At 41.5% G+C, this 20013-nt stretch overlaps 1 protein-coding gene across 1 annotated transcript in view; it reads left to right on the top strand.

The window, feature by feature from the left end:
• LOC120916226 (IgGFc-binding protein-like) overlaps positions 1-20013 on the top strand; it is a 117905-nt gene that overhangs the window by 42945 nt on the left and 54947 nt on the right. Inside the window, exons 7-15 of the mRNA XM_040327087.1 lie at positions 2735-3084; positions 4128-4397; positions 4493-4790; positions 5548-6146; positions 8123-8690; positions 9876-10483; positions 12018-12585; positions 15893-16092; positions 18584-18725. Coding sequence (XP_040183021.1) covers positions 2735-3084; positions 4128-4397; positions 4493-4790; positions 5548-6146; positions 8123-8690; positions 9876-10483; positions 12018-12585; positions 15893-16092; positions 18584-18725 — 3603 coding nt within the window. The remainder of the gene's footprint in view (positions 1-2734; positions 3085-4127; positions 4398-4492; positions 4791-5547; positions 6147-8122; positions 8691-9875; positions 10484-12017; positions 12586-15892; positions 16093-18583; positions 18726-20013) is intronic.

The raw sequence follows: 20013 nt of genomic DNA, 5'->3' as shown, positions 1-20013 counted from the left end.
AGGGAACACAGTTAACCCCTTTATCGCCCCCTAGTGTTAAATCCTTCCCTGCCAGTGTGACATTTACACAGTAATCAGTGGCTATTTTTAGCTCTGATCTCTGTATAAATGTCAATGGTCCCAAAAAAAAGTGTCAAAAGTGTCCGATCTGTCCGTCGCAATGTTGCAGTCCCGATAAAAATCACAGATCACCGCCATTACTAGTAAATAAAATAATAATAATAAAAATGCCATAAATCTATCCCCTATTTTGTAGACGCTATAACTTTTGCGCAAACCAATCAATGTACACTTATTGCAATTTTTTTAATCAAAAATATGTAGAAGAATACATATCGGCCTAAACTGAGGAAGAATTTTTTTTTGGGGGGGCGCGATATTTATTATAGCAAAACATACAAAATATTGTGTTTTTTTTTTCAAAATTTTCTTTTTTTTTTGTTTATAGCGCAAAAAATAAAAATGGCAGAGGTGATCAAATACCACCAAAATAAATATTTATTTGTGAGGAAAAAGGGACATTAACCACTTCCCGACCTCCTCATGTACATATACGTCAGCAGAATGGCACGGACAGGCACATGTACGTACCTGTACGTCCTCTGCTAGACGTGGGTCAGGGGTCCGATTGGGACCCCCCCGGTACATGCGGAGGTCGGGTCCGCTCGGGGAGCGATCCGGGACGACGGCGCGGCTATTTGTTTTTAGCCGCTCTGTCGCGATCGCTCCCCGGAGCTGAAGAACGGGGAGAGCCGTGTGTAAACACGGCTTCCCCGTACTTCACTGTGGCGGCGCATCGATCGGGTGATTCCCTTTATAGGGAAGACCCGATCGATGATGTCATTCCTACAGCCACACCCCCCTACACTAGTAAACACACACAAAGTGAACACTAAATGTTACAGCGCCCCCTGTGTTTAACTCCCAAACTGCAACTGTCATTTTCACAATAAAGAATGCAATTTAAATGCATTTTTTGCTGTGAAAATGACAATGGTCCCAAAAATGTGTCAAAATTGTCCGAAGTGTCCGCCATAATGTCGCAGTCACGAAAAAAATCGCTGATCGCCGCCATTAGTAGTAAAAAAATAAAAAAAATAAAAATGCAAAAAAACTATCCCCTATTTTGTAAAAGCTATAAATTTTGCGCAAACCAACCGATAAACGATTATTGTGATTTTTTTTTACCAAAAATAGGTAGAAGAATACGTATCGGCCTAAACTGAGGAAAAAAAAATTATATATGTTTTTGGGGGACATTTATTACAGCAAAAAGTAAAAAATATTGCATTTTTTTCAAAATTGTCGCTCTATTTTTGTTTATAGCGCAAAAAATAAAAACCGCAGAGGTGATCAAATACCACCAAAAGAAAGCTCTATTTTTGGGGAAAAAAGGACGCCAATTTTGTTTGGGAGCCTCGTCGCACAACCCCGCAATTGTCTGTTAAAGCAACGCAGTCCCGAACTGTAAAAACCCCTTGGGTCTTTAGGCAGCAATATGGTCCGGGGCTTAAGTGGTTAATTTTGTTTGGGTACAGCGTCGAACGACCGTGCAATTGTCAGTTAAAGTGATGCAAGGCCGTATCGCAAAAAATGGCCTGGTCTGGAAGGGGGCAAATCCTTCCAGGGCTGAAGTGGTTGATCTGTGATAGAACAGAAAGTGTGCTAAAGTCGTCTCTAAAGCCTCGTACACACGATAGGTTAACCAGAGGACAACGGTCTGAAGGACCGTTGTCATAGGTTAACCGATGAAGCTGACTGATGGTCCGTCACGACTACACACCATAGGTTAAATAATCGATTGTGTCAGAACGCGGTGACGTAAAACACAACGACGTGCTGAAAAAACGAAGTTCAATGCTTCCAAGCATGCGTCGACTTGATTCTGAGCATGCACAGATTTTTAACCGATGGTTGTGCCTACTAACAATTGGTTTTGACCTATCAGTTAGAAATCCGCAGGTAAATTTTAAAGCAAGTTGGCTTTTTTTAACCTATGGTTAAATAACCTATGGGGCCCACTCACGATCGGTTTTGACCGATGAAAACGGTCCTTCAGACCGTTGTCCTCTGGCTATCCTATTGTGTGTACGAGGCCTAAATCTATACTATCACATAGGATAAGACTGCCTGAGACACCACTTTAGCACACCTTACGTGCTATCATAGCTTGAAGAAACAGGCCCAGAGTATAAAACAAAACAAAAAAAACTTTGTGCAATACTTAAAATTTATATTTGGGTGGGGCAACTACGATGTTATCCACATGATTTACTTTAATGGTTTATGATCTAATGTGTATTATAAGTATAGTTAGGAATGCCATTACATAACAATCCAGAATGATGCCTATAAATCTCTCTCCACTGTTTACTAATCCAAGAATTTGGAGCATGAATAAATCTTATGCCACGTACACACGGTCGGAAACCAGCTCTCAAATTTTTCTTGGCGGAAATTCGGACAGAAAAACTACGATGGAGCCTACACACGGTCGGAATTTCCGACCAAAAGCTCACATCTGGCTTTTCTTGTCGGAATTTCCGATCGCGTGTACCCGGCATAACTTCATTATAGACATATTCAAGTTTTATTTTGATATTAAAGTAAATCATCTTTTTACTAAAGGGGTTCCATAGGCCCACGTGCCTAAAGGGGACCACATAATAAATTCGCTTTTACTTAGAATCTTAGGGCAGTTTTACTGATTTATGTAAATTTGTGTCTGATTAAGATCCAGGTCCTCCACCTCCCACTTGCAGAAATACGGCTTGCCCTTCACGTCAAGTGTGCATCCTGGAGAATGGGAAACCGAAATGCGTCAAACCACAAGTGGACCTGTGCTGGGCATCTGGAGATCCTCACTTCCGAACCTTTGATCTGGTGTATTATGACTTCATGGGGACATGTACATACACGTTTGCCAAAGTCTGTGGGGATGTTGACAAAGATCTGCAGACGTTCTCAGTTCAATTCAAGAGTGATAATCGTGGAAATGTTCGAGTTTCTTATGTTGGTCAAGTCACATTAGAAACAGGTGGTCACACCATTGTGGTCAAGAAAGGAGAGTATGGCTCTGTGAGGGTGAGTAGTCCTCAGGACTTGATTTACTTTTTGCTTTCCTAGGCCAGCTACCTTATGCCATCCTTCCTTGATGTTACTCCCCCATCTCCATCACATGCACCCTCACAGGACACTGTTCTACGTAAATGTGAATAAATAGGCAAAGTGGATTAAAATTCATCAGATGTATTAAAAATAGCATTGCACAAATAGCAGAGCAAATAAACACATAGGCCCAGATTTACGTAGAGGACGCATCTTTTGGCCGGCGTAGCGCATCCCATATGCGCTACGCTGACGTAACATAGAGAGGCAAGACCAGTATTCACAAAGCACTTGCTCCCTAAGTTACGGTGGCGTAGCGTAAATGGGCCGGCGTAAGCCCGCCTAATTCAAAGTAGGCAGGTAGTGGGCGTGTTGTATTAAAATGAATCGTGACCCCATGTAAATGAAGCGCTGAACGAACGGCGCATGCTCAGAATCACGTTGAATTTACTCCCTAAGAGAAGCCGGCTCAATTCATAAGACATGAACGTAACCTACGCCCAGCCCCATTCACGTACGACTTACATAAACAACGTAAAATCCGACGGCAGTTCCGACGTCCATACCCTAACATGACTTAGACCAACTATTTGGTGGTTTATCTTTACGCCGGACGTACGCCTTACGTAAACGGAGTAGCTTACTGCGACGGGCGCAAGCACGTTCGTGAATCGGCGTATCTCGCTCATTTACATATTAGACGCATAAATCAATGGAAGCGCCCCTAGCAGCCAGCGTAAATATGCACCCAAGATATGACGGCGTAGGAGACTTAGGTTGGTCGTAGGATGCCAAAATTCAGGCGTATCTTATTACAAGAATAAGGCGCATAGATACGACGGCACATCCATGGACTTACGCGGCGTATATAAAGATACGTCGGCGTAAGTCTTTGTGAATCCGGCTAATAAACATTAACTTCTCAATTTTTTACTGACGCTAATAAAAGCTGATACTGATGTTGTTTAACGTTTTGACTCTTGACGCCATTTTTCTTTTCTTGGTATTTTTTTTTCCAGGTGGACAACTCCCTAAGACAGCTCCCTATATCACTGTTGAATGGCACTCTAACAATATTCCAGAGTGGGTACGCTGCAATTATACAGCTCGGGAATGATATGATGATGTCTTATGATTGGAACCATTACTTGTGGATGGAGCTTACAAGGCGCTATGCTGGAAAAATGTGTGGCATGTGTGGAAATTATAACCAAAATTCAGCAGATGACTTCCTTACTCCTCCTGGGACCCAGGCTGCCAACCCCATTGCCTTGGGCACTAGCTGGGCGGTAAGATATAGTCTACTATCAAACACCTTGTTTAGGGGCCTTCCTCCATTGTCTATTTGCCTAACTGTTGATGGTTGTCTATCTTGTGTTGGCAGGTAGAAGATGGCACATTGTGCTGGCATGATTGCCGTGGCCCCTGCCTCAGCTGCCCACCCACCATTGCCCAACAGTACATGACTGATGGCTTCTGCGGGCTTATCAGCAAAGCCAATGGTCCATTCAGCAGTTGCCATTCAGTTCAAGACCCAAAGATGTACATGGAAAACTGTGTGTTCGATGTGTGCATCAACAATGGCTACAAGCAGATGTCATGTCAAGCGGTCAGTGCCTATGCCGATGCATGCCAACGGGCTGGAGTGAAGATTGGGCAGTGGAGAGATACAGCGGGATGCTGTAAGTAGTTCCAGTCAGTCATATAATACTATGCATTTAAAGAATATGTATAGCCCAATTTTTTTTTCAAATCCCCCCTCCCAACACACATTCCCCTAAATCCCCCCTCCTAGCACAAATCCTTTTCTTAGCTACCCCAAAATGTCTCCTCCAATTACAATACTTACCCTGTGCCGCCCCCCAAATTCCCTCTTCCAATACAAATCCCCTCCCCCTAATGTCCTTGTGGTGCCCCCCCCCCACCAAAAAACAAAAGTTTCCTATATTGCAGCTTAGCGGTACTTAGAAGTAGGATGGGGGGGAAAGGTTGTTATTGAAGGTGAATATTGCAGCCATAGGTGTGCGCAGCCTATTGCATTAGGGTGTGCACCCCAAAGCTCAAACACACACTACCGACCGCTCACTATGTTTATTCAGAAAGGGAAGGGGTCAGTAAATTACATATTTACCGGCCCTTCCCCCATTCATCCTAAAACATCAAGCAGCATCAGCTGCTGGGAGAGGAGGGTAGCCAGCAGCGGTGTGGCGGGAAGGGGGGGAGCTAGGGCAGTAGGGGGAATCTATGCTGCACAGGGTGATTAGGGTGTGCCTGGGCACACCTGGCACACCCTGTGCGCACGCCTATGATTGCAGCGTTTTTGATGGGTTGTTCATTTTCATGTTGTCATTTTTGGATGTAGTTCTTTTCAAAGACTTTAGACCATTTTCTGAGTCCTCTCTGAAGCAAATATATTAAAGTCTTCCTTTCCATTTTCAGCCTTACCTTGCCCCGCAGACAGCACCTACAAATTATGTGGCACTGCTTGCCCAGCAACCTGCGATGGTCCAGAAGGTGCGTCTGTCTGCATGGAGTCGTGCGTGGAGACCTGCGAGTGCAATGCTGGGTTTGTTTTAAGCCAGGGCAAATGTGTTCCGAAGACGAGCTGTGGTTGCAGGTACAATGGTTTCACCTACTCCCCCAAAGAAGAGTTCTGGAATGACACGGTATGCCAGCAGAAGTGTGTGTGCAACCCTCAGACTCAGAGGGTGGAATGTAAAACCAGTCCTTGCCGAGCTGGAGAAGAGTGCGCTGTGAGGAACGGCATCCTTGACTGTTACCCAACATCCTATGGGTTATGCGTAGGCTTCGGAGACCCGCACTACATAACATTTGATCATTTCAAGATTGACTTCCAGGGGACCTGTGTTTATTTGTTGGTAGGCCTCAGTGACCAAAGTCGAGGGCTTACGTACTTCCAAGTCCGCGTTCGGAATCAAAACCGAGGCAATGTCAGAGTCTCATACACAAGTGCAGTTTATATCAGCGCCTATGGCACAGAGTTTGAAGTCAACAGACAGTACCCAAATAAAGTTATTGTAAGTATTGCAGCATTATATTGTGTCTGAACCAGGGCTTTTTTTCAGTAGGAACGAGGGGGAACATAGTTCCCCTACCTCCAGCTCTAAATGTATGTAATGGCAAGGAGTGCTGGGGTGTACTGGAGGGTATATTAATGCTGGCTGCTGGGGGATCTAATGTTGCCGGAGGGGATCTATGTTTACAGGTGGGTGTATTGTTGCTGGGGAGGTCAGTTGTCGCTGGTAGGGGATCTATTGTTGCTGGGGAGGCTCTTATACTACTGGGAGATAATCGTTGCTGGGAGACATCAACTGTTGAGTGAGGGGTCTATTGTTGCTAGCTGTTCAGAGTCTATTGTTGCTGGTGGAGCTCCATTGTTGCTGGCTACAGGGGATCGATTTTTACTTCCTGTCATATACAAATTACTTAGCACCTCAAATTGATACTTGGTTCTGTATCCATTATTGAGAGGTGGGTAGGGGGTGGAAACAAGGTATGGTGCTCGGAGGTTGGTAGGGAGTGGAACCAAGGAACGGTGCTCGGAGGTAGGTAGGGGGTGGAACCAACGAATGGTGCTCAGAGGTAGTTAGGGGGTGGAACCAAGGAATGGTGCTCGGAGGTGGGTAGGGAGTGGAACCAAGGAACAATGCTCGGAGATAGGTAGGGGGTGGAACCAACGAATGGTGCTCAGAGGTAGGTAGGGGGGTGGAACCAACGAATGGTGCTCACAGGATAGGTAGGGGGTGGAACCAAGGAATGGTGCTCGGAGGTGGGTAGGGTGTGGACACAATAGGTGATGTACTAATAAGGAACATGCTTATAGGAGGAAAGAGCACAGTGACAGCGAGAGAAGCACATTGGTCTAATGCTCCTCCTTTCACCATGCAGTCCCTGCCTGTGGCAGAGACAAGACCTGCAAGTGTTACACAAGTGCATCAGATGAAGTAATCAGGTCCCCAGTCCTGACAGACAGGACCATTGCTAATCAGAAACTTGTGTTTAAAGACTCTCTCCCCAGGTCACTTCCAACCAGGGGCGTATCTATTATGAAGCAAACAAGGCATTTGTCTTGGCCAACATTTTTCAGGACAGCACTGCCCCCAGACAGAAGAGACACTGTGAGCAGTGGTGTCGCTATGGGGGTGCGGGGGGGGGGGGGGGTCTGGACCCAACCCAGGTGACACCCACCAGTGGGGTAACACCAGGACTGACAGTTTGATGACAGAGGAGCAAAGTGGGAGCAGGAGGCGCGGTGGCTACAGCCCCGGAAGTAGCTTACTTGGCAGAGCAGCTTGGAGTCCCGGGCAGTGATCGTGCCTTGGCAGCCTTGCTAAACACAGATGGTAAAAAGGAGCCAATTGGCAGTGAGAAGGAGCAGGTCCAGTGTAGTTGGGTTGGGGGGTGGGAGAACCTTCTGGTGTTGTATGGGGGGATAGGGACGCCCCCTCGCTCTCACCTCTCCCTCTCTCACCCCCTCTCTCTCTCTCACCCCTCCCTCTCTCACCCCTCTCTCTCTCTCAAACCCCCTCTCTCTCATCCCCCTCTCTCTTTCTTACCCAACCTCTTCCCCTTCTCTCTCACTCCCCTGTTCTCTCTCTCACCCACCTCTCTATCTCCCCTGCCTCTTTCATCCTTCCCTCTCTTTCTTACCCCTCCCTCTCTCACCCCCTCTCTCTCTCTCTCTCTCTCTCTCTCTCAACCCCACCTCCCTCTCTCTACCACATCTTGTCAGTCACAAAGAGGCAGCATCTGATTGAATACTGGATGCCAGTATCCAATCAGATGCTGCCTCTTTGTGACTGAAGAGATCATAGAGGAACAAGGCTCCTCTCGACTTCCTCTTCCAACTGCATTGCCACTACAGATAAGCACCACCTGCAGTGGTAGACTGTACCTGCCGACATACAGCTGTACAACTGTTGTGTAGTTGCTTTGTGTATGGCTGAACATTTTCTGATGATAACAAAATCTCTTTTCTTTTTTGTTCCCATAGGTGAACAATACACTGCAAAATCTGCCCTATAGATCTCCCAATGGCCTGTCCAGCATGTATCGCAGTCCCTCTTCCGTTGTTTTGATGTTCTCTTTTGGCCTGCAGGTCACTTATGATTATAACAGTGTTGTCGGAGTTGCAATTCCAGGCACTTACGCCAATGCTGTCAATGGACTCTGTGGAAACTTTAACAAGAACCCCAAAGACGACTTGATTCCTAAAGGAGGGAAGACTGTTACGGACATAGCAACTTTTGGAAAGAGCTGGAAGGTAGCAGAAGTGTTAAAGTGCAGAGATGAGGGAAGCCCTGTCTGTAACAATCTCCAATCTGAAGAGAGAAGGCAAAGAGAGGGAGCCGTCGAGTGTGGGGTCTTGGTTAGTCAACGAGGTCCATTCCGTGACTGCCATGCTCTTGTAGACCCAGAACCGTATTTCACAAGCTGTGTCTATGACTCCTGCATCCTGGAAAACCGCCAAAGTATATTCTGCTCCGTCATAACATCATACGTGATGGCTTGTCAGGCTGCAGGGGTAACTGTACAACCCTGGAGGAGACAAGACTTCTGTCGTAAGTGATTTTTTTAGAATGATTAGCTTAACTAGTTTTATAAACTTGGAATTATTCTGATTTAACTTTTTAAATATTATTTTTGACATTATGATAGAGATAGAGAGATATACAGTAGATGTCCAAACATTTGTGGAAACCTGACCATCACACTTATATGAGCTTGTTCGACAACCCATTACAAAACCATGACCATTAAAGTGGTTGTAAACCCTTAATCCTCGTACACACGATCGGATATCTGATGGAATCTGATCCGATGGATTTTTTCATTGGATATCCGATGAAGCTGACTTTCATCAGTCTTGGCTACACACCATCAGTCAAAAATCCGACCATGCCAAAACACTGTGACGTAAAACACTACGACGTGCTGAGAAAAATGAAGTTCAATGCTTTCCGAGCATGCGTCGACTTGATTCTGAGCATGCATGGATTTTTCTCCAATGGACTTCCACAAAGACAATCGTTTTTTTCTATCATTTTTTTATCCATAGGAAAAATTGAAAAGATGTTCTATTTTTTTACACTGATGGACTGTTTTCAACGGACAAACCGATCGTGTGTACAGGGCTTAACACACCACTTTTCCCTACAGGTAAACATAATAAGGCTTACAGTACCTGTAGGTACTGGAAATATCTCCTAAACCTGCACGGTTTAGAAGATATTTACCATATATGCTTGCGCCAACGTCATCGGCACATGCGCACTGAAGAAAGGGCACGATCGTACTATTTCTAAAGGGCCTGTGATATGACCATCGGCTGAGTCCATGGCCCCGGAAGGAAGAGGGGCGAAGATGGCTGCTCTGCTAGCAATCTATCCAATGAGGAGACTATCAGCCATGGAGAGAATGACGTGGGATCGCGCCCACAGAGGTTCGAGGCTCAGGTAAGTAAAATGGGGGCTTGGGGGGCTGGAGAGTGCAAGGTGTTTTTCACCTTAATGCATAGGATGCACTAAGGTGAAAAAAACACAAAGATTTACAACCCATTTAACTTATTCCCAAACCCTAAACCTTCAATTTTGGTCTCAATATCTAAACTCAACCATAAACAGACACAGGTGAACACCACACCCAGAACTGTAATCCTAACCATCAACCTAAAAACAAGATTAACCCTGAGAAATAGATAGGTATAGCTTGATTGATCTTTTTACATCTAATTTCTTTTCTTGCAGCCCGTTCCTGTCCTGCACACAGCAGATATGAGGTCTGTGCAAATCCTTGTCCGGTGACCTGCCATGGTCTCAGTTCTCCAGATGGCTGCAGTGGGAAATGTACAGACGGTTGTGTCTGTGATGATGGCTACCTACTTAGCGGTGGAGACTGCATCCCAATCTCCCAGTGCGGCTGCAGCTACAACGGTTCCTATTACCCTCTTGGCGAAAGCGTTTACGATGGAAGCACTTGCTCCCAGAAATGTACTTGCACCACTGGTGGAGTCATGAGCTGTGCTCCTTCACCCTGCAGCGCCAATGAGGAATGCCGCATAGAAAAGGCGGTACTTGGATGCCATCCCTTAGGCTCAGCCACTTGCAAAGCATCTGGATATTCCAATTATAGATCCTTCGATGGACTCTCCTACAGATTTCAAGGGCAGTGTTCTTACGTACTAGCCCAGAGCTGTAGCGGCAGTGCGCCTGGAAATGACAAGAAGCTGGATGGGTTCAGGGTGGCGATAAATCACGAGAAACAAGGTTCCAGTTCTGGCGTGATTGAAGCGGTAACAGTAGAAACCCATGGATTCAGTCTGACCCTTAGACGTCAACGAAGGGGCGTTGTTGAGGTAATGTTGCCTTCATGGAAATAAAGCTCATACTGTGGAATTTTAAAGCGGAGGTCAACCCTAAAAAAAAATACATTAACAGGCTCCTTTAAATATCTTAAGACATTTGAAAAAAATTACTTACCAGAAACGCCTGTTGCTAGGCAGTCGTGTTAAAGGTGTAAAAATATTATTGAACAAAGCAAAAAAATGTTTTTAATTATTAATAGTTTATAAAATAGAAGTGAACAGAACAGAAATTAGCAGGAAAATAATAATTAAATGGAGAAGGAGAATAAGGAGTTAATTAAGACTGATTTGAGTACATTAAGGGTAAATAAGGGGTTAAACAGAGAAACATTTAAAAAAAATATGTTTTTGTACAGGTTGCTTTAAATAGACTTCATCTGCAGATCGAAGTTCATCCTTTTGATCTGTAGATGAATAAACAGAAAGATAAAAACAGAAACAATGTTTCTCTTTATCTTTCTATGTCAGCGGATGAGCAATGTTGTTGATAAACATTACCTGGCTTCTTTTTTAATTATTTATTTTTTGACAGCTCCAATTGCTGGGACTTCATTTACACTTCAGCTGTCAGCAGGGGAACCCCACTGACAGCTGAATTAATCATCGGTTGTTAAGGACATGGCGGCCCCGCTCCTCTACAACCAATAATTTACATTTTTTAATTCAGCTGTCAGTGGGTGAATACAGCCGACAGCTGAAAGAACCAAGCCTAATGCAGCATACAAACGATCCGAATTTCCGTCGGAAAAAGCTTGGATGGTTTTTCCTATGGAATTCCGCTCAAGCTTGGCTTGCATACACACGGTCGTACAAAAGTTCTCTGAACTTTCGTCAAGAACACGGTGACGTACAACACTACGACGAGCCAAGAAAATTAAGTTCAATGCTTCCGAGCAAGCGTTGAATTGTTTCCGAGCATGCGTTGGAATTTTGCGTGTGGGAATTGCTACAGACGATTGGAATTTTTTTTTTGGCGTAAAAATAGAGGACCAGCTCTCAATCTTTTGTTGGCGGAAATTCCGACAGTAAAAGTTCGTTGGAGCCTACACACGGTCTGAATTTCCGACCAAAAGCTCATATCGGACTTTTCTTGTCGTAATTTCAGATCGTGTGTACGGAGCATGAGAATGTCGGTTTCAGGTATGAGAGCTTTTGCAAGAGTACCGATACTTGTGCAAATGCTTAGTATCTGCACCGATATCAGTATCATTGTAACCCTAGTTATATAACCCTGTAAGGTAATTTTTTCTATCTTTGTCCCATTGGGGAGATTTCCCTTCACTTCCTGTCCCGTAGCCAAACTGGAAATGGGTGGAAATGTCTGGAAATTACCTCCAGGTCACCAGAACTAGTGCCCCCATTGGATGATTTCCCCTCTGCTTGGAACAGTCTATTTAAAACAGTTTTTATACAAATGATAATTTTTAATAATAATTAATTATTTTTTTATTGTTGCTGCTGTTGCTATTATTATTATCTTATGTCAATTATTAATATTTTATTTATTTATCTAATTTTTTTTTAGATAAATGGTACGAGCACCAGGCTTCCAGCAACTTTACTAAATGGCAAAGTTAGAGCAGAATGTTATGGCACAGGCACGCTCATCAAGACCACCTACGGCCTGCAAGTCAGATTTGACCACGTGAGCTACGCCACAGTCACTGTTCCAGGCAATTACAAGAATGCCATGTGCGGTCTTTGCGGCAACTACAACGGAAAGGGGGACGATGATGGACCGGCCTCCAGCGATGTAGTAGAATTTGGAAATAAGCGGAAAGCACCGGGGGAGACAAGAGACAAATGTGGTGATTGCGGAAGCCAGGCCAAGCCATGTTCTTCGTGTCCAGCAGAGAAGCAGAAAGTATTTTCTGGCCGTGTTTACTGTGGTATTATTACCGATCCATCTGGTCCATTCGCAAAATGCCATTCGGTTGTTAATCCCGCCTCCTACCTTGAAGAATGTATCTCTGACTTATGCCAAACCAATGGAGAAGATAGCAGTGTATTATGTACCAGCGTCTACGTCTATGCTGATGCTTGCCGGTATGCCGGGGTCAAAGATATCACGTGGAGGTCGGATTCTTTCTGCCGTAAGTAGCATAATAAAATTCTAAGTTCTTCCAATTTTTTAAAGTGGACCTGCCAGTTCAAATTTGCATGAATATCACATTATACACTAGACATTTTGTTTTGATTCGTTATTTACATTAAAGGGGTTGTAAAGGTAATGCAAGGCTTTCTCCCTGGTGTGGAGTGTCGTGCTCACCCCCTCCCTTGGACTTCAGGATGCCCACTAACACACAGCTCCTTTCTCTATCTGCAACGTAGAGAGCGTCCTGACTCTCCTGTAGTCCAAGGGAGGGGGCGAGCACGACACTCCACACCAGGGAGAAAGCCTTGCGTTACTGTGTGGAGTTACATACAGAAGAACAGGAAGTGAGGATTTCTCAGATGAAATAAGGACATTTAAAAGCAAAATGGAAGGATGAGGTAAGTGAAGGAGGACTGCACTAAGGTAAAGGAAGATATTTTGGGATTCATTTAATAATTTTCAAATCGATTTGAAACATTTTCGAATCGATTCGAAACGTTTTTGAGTCAATTTTGAATAGTTTTTTAATTCAAAATATATTTGAATTAATTTTGAATAGTTTTCTTAGAATGCTGCTCAATTTTATTTTATTTTATGTTCATTCATGATGTATCCTCATCACTGTTAAGCTGTGAAGTTGCTAGGGATATTAATACATTTATTTGTAAAATAATTAATTTAGAATCATTTCCGAATAGTTTTCGAATACATTTTGAATAGTTTTCAAATCCAATTTGAATCGTTTTCAAATCAATTTAGAATTGTTTTCAAATCAATTTAGAAAAAGTTTTCGAATGTGAAAAGTTTTTGAATTCAAATAATTTTCAAATACATTTTGAATAGTTTTCTTACAAAGCTGCTCCATTTTTTTTTCTGTTATGTTCATTCATGATGTATCCTTTCCACTGATAATCTGCGAAGTTGCTATGGATATTAATACAATTATTTGTAAAATAATTAATTTCAAATAGTTTTCTAATCAATCTTGAATAGTTTTCGAATCAATTTCGAATAGTTTTCTAATCAATTTCTAATCATATTCAAATCAATTTCAAATAGTTTTCTAATCAATTTTCAATCGTTTTCAAATCAATTTTGAATCATTTTCAAATCAATTTTGAATCGTTTTCAAATCGATTTTGAATAGTTTAAAAGGGTTTTTGAATTTGAAAAGCTTTTGAATTCAAATCATTTTCGAATTCAAAACATTTTCAAAATCATTTTGAATAGTTTTCTTACAATGCTTCTCCATTTTTTCTGTTCATTCATGATGTATACTATTCACTGTTAAGCTGTGAAGTTGTTATGAATTTTAATAAAATTCTTTGTAAAATAATTAATATCAAATAGTTTTCAAATCAATTTCAAATAGTTTTCGAATGTGAAAAGTTTTCGAATTTGAAAAGTTTTAAAAATTCAAATCGTTTTTGAATTTAAAACATTTTCAAATACATTTTGAATCGTTTTCTTACAGTGCTTCTCCATTTTTTTCTGTTATGTTCATTCATGATGTTTCCCTTTCACTGATAATCTGCGAAGTTGCTAGAGATATTAATACAATTATTTGTAAAATAATTAATTTCAAATAGTTTTCTAATCAATCTAGAATAGTTTTCAAATCAATTTCAAATAGTTTTCTAATCAATTTTAAATCATTTTCAAATCAATTTCGAATAGTTTATGAATGTAAAAGGGTTTTTGAATTTGAAATGCTTTTAAATCCAAATCGTTTTCGAACTCAAAACATTTTCAAAATAGTTTTCAATAGTTTTCTTACAATGCTTCTCCATTTTTTCTGTTCATTTGTGATGTATCCTTTTCACTGTTAAGCTGTGAAGTTGCTATGAATTTAAATAAAATTCTTTGTAAAATAATTAATATCAAATAGTTTTCAAATCAATTTCAAATAGTTTTCTAATCAATTTCGAATCTTTTTCCCAAAATTTTTGAATTGTTTTCAAATCAATTTCGAATAGTTTATGAATGTAAAAGGGTTTTTGAATTTGAAATGCTTTTAAATCCAAATCGTTTTCGAACTCAAAACATTTTCAAAATAATTTTCAATAGTTTTCTTACAATGCTTCTCCATTTTTTCTGTTCATTTGTGATGTATCCTTTTCACTGTTAAGCTGTGAAGTTGCTATGAATTTAAATAAAATTCTTTGTAAAATAATTAATATCAAACAGTTTTCAAATCAATTTCAAATAGTTTTCGAATGTGAAAAGTTTTCGAATTTGAAAAGTTTTAAAAATTCAAATCGTTTTCGAATTTAAAACATTTTCAAATTAATTTTGAATCATTTTCTTACAGTGCTTCTCCATTTTTTTCTGTTATGTTCATTCATGATGTATCATTTTCACTGTTAAGCTGTGAAGTTGCTATGAATATTAATAAAATTATTTGTAAAATAATTAATTTTGAATAGTTTTCAAAACAATTTTGAATAGTTTTCGAATCAATTTTGAATAGCTTCTGAATGTGGAAAGTTTTCGTATTTGAAACGTTTTTGAATTTGAAAAGTTTTTGAATTCAAATCGTTTTCGAATTCAGATCATTTTCGAATTTCCAAAAGAAAATAAAGGAATAGAATATAAAAAAATATATTTTCATTTTCTATTCTATTTTTTTCTCTTTGAAAATTGGAAAACTATTCGAATTCGAAAGGTTTTTGAATTTGAAAACTATTTGAAAACAATTTGAAAACTATTTGAAAACTATTTGAATTCAAAATTTGTCCAAATTTGAATTTCGTTATTTTTGGATTCATTTAAATTCCGTACTATTCTTATTCGAATAACGAAAATTTGTTAAAATGTTATTTTCGAACGAAACAAACTGCACCTATCTATTATACACCATTGGTATTATTTTTCAAAAAACCTCCATCTTTTATCATTAGAAAGCATCAGCTCTAGGCAAAGTCTAATGACTTTGCCTAGAGCTGATATCATCAGCCTGCTGCAGTCAGGAGGAAGCATTTCCTTAGTCACCTCTCCCCCCAGTAATCAGATTCCAGCATTGAAGTCACAACCTGGGCGGCTGCAGAAGCCAAAACCAACACAATCACCAGGATTTACATGACTGTGTCATCCCTCTCAGGCAGTGCCTGAAAAAAAGATGGAGCAGTCCTCCTGGAAAGAAAAGCGATTTTGAGGGAATATATGAGGGAATATACAGTATCTGATGACAGGTCCATTATGGTGGAATGTGTTTTAAAAAAAACAAAAACAAATCTACGTTGTCAATATTGAATAATAAATTTGATATACTGATATACTGTCTCACCATTTGTATTGTTATAAAGCAATGAACTGCGGCCCTCACAGTCAGTACAGCGTCTGCGCGGACATGTGCTCCACCACCTGTGCCGCCATGACAGATATCTACGAGTGCTCCGACTTGTGTGATGAAGGTTGTGAGTGTGACCAAGGCTACTTCTTTGATGGATCGGACTGCTTGCCGTTGAACCAATGCGGATGCAATGAAAATGGAGTATACTACCAGGTACAAACAGTTTATGGAAAACCAAATAAGAGAAGAAGGATACATTAACAGTCAAATGCCAGTAATGTGGCAAAAATGGGATGGATTTAGGGTCTCAAAAGGAATGGAAGAATATCTATGAAATGAGAACTGGGGAAAACATGGAGGGGAACCAGAAGGAAAAAGATTAAAATTGAGTATGGGGAAAGAGAGAAAATAGGGGAACGGGGAGGGGGTTCCCCCCTTTTTTTATGTATGTCAGATGAATGGGGAGGAGAATGAATGATATTGGAAGTTTTGATTGGATGTTGTATATATTGTTTTAATGATAATGAGATTTTTGTAGTTTGATCAAGATTCTGTATATCAAATAACGAGCAAGTAAATATGGATAATGCAATAGAATCATGTTTTAATATTTTTTTTGTATTAGAGAAAAAAAAAAAAAAAAAAAAAAATATATATATATATATATATATATATATATATATATATATATATATATATATATATATATATATATATACTGTATATACTTGCCAACCAGGCCAATTCTGACATTTCTCTGCTACATGTAAAAATCATATGTTTTTTACTAGAAAATTACATAGAACCCCCAAACACTACATATATATTGTATTCTCTAGGGTCTCTGCTTTAAAAATACATATATATATATATATATGTATTTTTTAAGCAGAGACCCTAGAGTATACAATGGCAATCATTTAAACTTTTTATCTCGCACGGTATTTGTGCAGCAATTTTTCAAATGCATTTTTTTTGGAAAAAAAATCTGTTTCATGCTTAAAAAAATAAATAAAACAGTAAAGTTAGCCAATTTTTTTTGCATAATGTGAAAGATAATTGTTACGCGGAGTAAATAGATACCCAACATGTCACGTTTTAAAATTGCACACGCTCGTGGAATGGTGCCAAACTTTGGTTCCTTAAAAATCCCCACTTTTTTAAATTAAAAAATAAGACGACAGTAAAGTTAGCCAATTTTTTTTATATTGTGAAAGATAATGTTACGCCAAGTAAATAGATACCCAACATGTCACGCTTCAAAATTGCACACGCTCGTGGAATGGCGCCAAACTTTGGTACTTAAAGGGGTTGTAAAGGTAAATGTTTTTTCACCTTAATGCATCCTATGCATTAAGGTGAAAAAACATCCAACAGCACCGCCCCCCACGAGCCCCCGTTTTACTTACCTCACCCCTCGAAAGCCCTGCACTCGTCCCCGTCATCCTCTTCGGTTCCCAGCCTGGCCGTTGATTGGCTAGGTTGGACGGATTGATAGCAGCACAGCCATTTACTGGCGCTGCTGTCAATCATAGCCAATGGAGCGGCGCGCCGGGGGGCGGGGCTGAGTGATACAGTCGGCGACTATGCCCGCCGCTGTATCATGGGAGCGCACCCGCAAGAGCTTTCTACCATGCGAGCTTGTTCGCATGAAGGTGGAAAGCTCTTGTGGAGGGGGAGCCGAGACAGCCGCCGAGGGACCCCAGAAGACGGAGCCACTGTGTGTAAAACGAGCCACACAGTGGAGGTAAGTATAACATGTTTGTTATTTAAAAAAAATTTAACTTTAATGTCGCTTTAAAAATCCCTATAGGCAATGCTTTAATTTTTTTACTGGTTACATGTTTTGAGTTACAGAGGTGTAGGGCTAGAATTATTGCTCTCGCTCTAACGTTAGCTGCAATACCTCACATGTGTATTTTAAACGCTGTTTTCATATGTGGGTGGGACTTGCATATGTGTTCGCTTCTGCGTGCGAGCACACGTGGGCAGGGGCACTAAATAATAAACATGATTGTTGATTTTACGTAAACGTTTTTAGTTTGACACTTTTAAAAATAAAAATAAAATTTTGATCACTTTATTCCTATTACAAGGAATGTAAACATCCCTTGTAATAGGAATATGGCATGACAGGACCTCTTTGCAGTGAGATATGAGGGGGGCCGAGGCGACGTCGCTATTTTGAATGCAGAGGCCGGGTGTGATGTCATAACATCGCGCCCAGCCTCTCACGATCATAGAGACTCCTGCGACCATCTGGTCCACCGGAAATCTGTATGATCAGCATCCGGGGGCCGGCGGATCCATTCTCCGACTCATCGATCGCATCGGTGAGTCGGTAGAAGCACCGAAGGGCGGAAGGAGGGGGGGTCGTCCCCTCTCGTCGCCCGTAAGAACAATCAATCGGCTGACCAGCCGCTGTGAACATTCTTATGGTGTAGGGAATCACCGGCTGAAAAATTCTTGTAGCTGCACCCATCATTCAGATATCCCCCCACAAAGCTGAGGGCTTCATATGAAGGCCAGCCGCCGGCAAGTGGTTAACTTTAGAATGTTGTAAATTTTTGTTTAAAATCCCGTTATCATTTTAGTTCCATCTATGATTCTCTGCATTTTAAAATATCTTTGCACATTGATTGGCCACCTCCCTGAATTCTGGATACACCTGCGGGTATCAAATGACCTAACTTTGTCTCTGCAGGCTAATGAAGTTGTGTTGAACGATGACTGCAGTCGAGAGTGTACGTGCAACCCCATCTCTGGAGTCTCTTGTCGTAACAAGACCTGTGCAGAGAACGAGAAGTGTCTGATTGTGGATGGTCTCCGAGCTTGTGTCAGCTCTGGTGAGTTCGGAAAAATTGTGTTGGGGGGGGCTGAGTTAGGCCCAATGTACACGGCACGCTCAGCTAACTTTTTCTGAACGAAGAGTACAACTGTATTACCAAGGATGAAATGCCAACCCGAGATTCCACCATTACTTTTTGAATATTTTATGAATTTTCGAATATTCAAATTTACCAATATTTGGAAAAATGATTTAAACAGGTTTTCGTTAATTCAGATGTTTCCGAATAAACTGCTTGCCGACCGGCGCACGCAGATATACGTCGGCAGAATGGCACGGGCAGGCAAAAGGACATACATATACGTCACCTTTAAGAAGCGGCATTGTGGGCTCGTGCACCCGCCACGAGGTCCGTGACTCCGACCGCGGGTCCCGCGGACTGGATGTCCGCGGGCGTACCCGCGATCGTTTTGCGGTGAGGAAGAAGGGGGAAATGCTGAGGTAAACAAGCATTTCCCCCTTCTTTCTAGTGACAGGACACTGATCACAGATTCCTGTAATTGGAAGCGGTGATCACTAAGATGTACTCCCTAGGCACACTTAACCCCTTCATCGCCACCTAGTGGTTAACCCCTTCCCTGCCAGTGTCATTTTCAGAGTAATCAGTGCATTTTTATAGCACTGATCGCTGTAAAAATGACAATGGTCCCAAAAATGTGTCAAAAGTGTCCGATGTGTCCGCCATAATGTCGCAGTCATGATAAAAATCGCAGATCACCGCCGATACTATTTAAAAAAATAAAAAAATATATATATAAAAAAATCAAAATAAAAAATAATAAAAATGCCATAATTCTATCTCCTATTTTGTAGACACTATGGACCGGATTCACGTAGATCGGCGCATCTTTAGTGCGGCGTATCGCATCTCATATGCGCTACGCCGATGTAACATAGAGAGGCAATAACAGTATTCACAAAGCACTTGCTCCCTTTGTTGCACCGGCGTAACGTAAATTGGCCGGCGTAAGCCCGCCTAATTCAAAGTAGGAAGGGAGTGGGCGTGATCTATTAAAATGAAGCGTGACCCCATGTAAATGAAGGGCCGAATGAACGGCCCATGCGTGCGCATGCTCCAGAATCACGTTGCATATACTCCCTAAGATACGACGGCTCAATGCCTACGACGTGAACGTGACCTACGCCCAGCCCCATTCACGTACGACTTACGTAAACGACGTAAAATACGACGGCTGTTCCCTGGTCCATACCCTAACATGACTTACACCTGGTTTATGTGGCTTAACTTTACGCCGGACGTACGCCTTTCATAAACAGCGTAGATT

Source organism: Rana temporaria, chromosome 10, assembly GCF_905171775.1.
Source record: "Rana temporaria chromosome 10, aRanTem1.1, whole genome shotgun sequence".
Taxonomy (NCBI): domain Eukaryota; kingdom Metazoa; phylum Chordata; class Amphibia; order Anura; family Ranidae; genus Rana; species Rana temporaria.
Note: the sequence above shows the minus strand (reverse complement) of the source record. Positions and strands in the feature narration are given on the sequence as shown.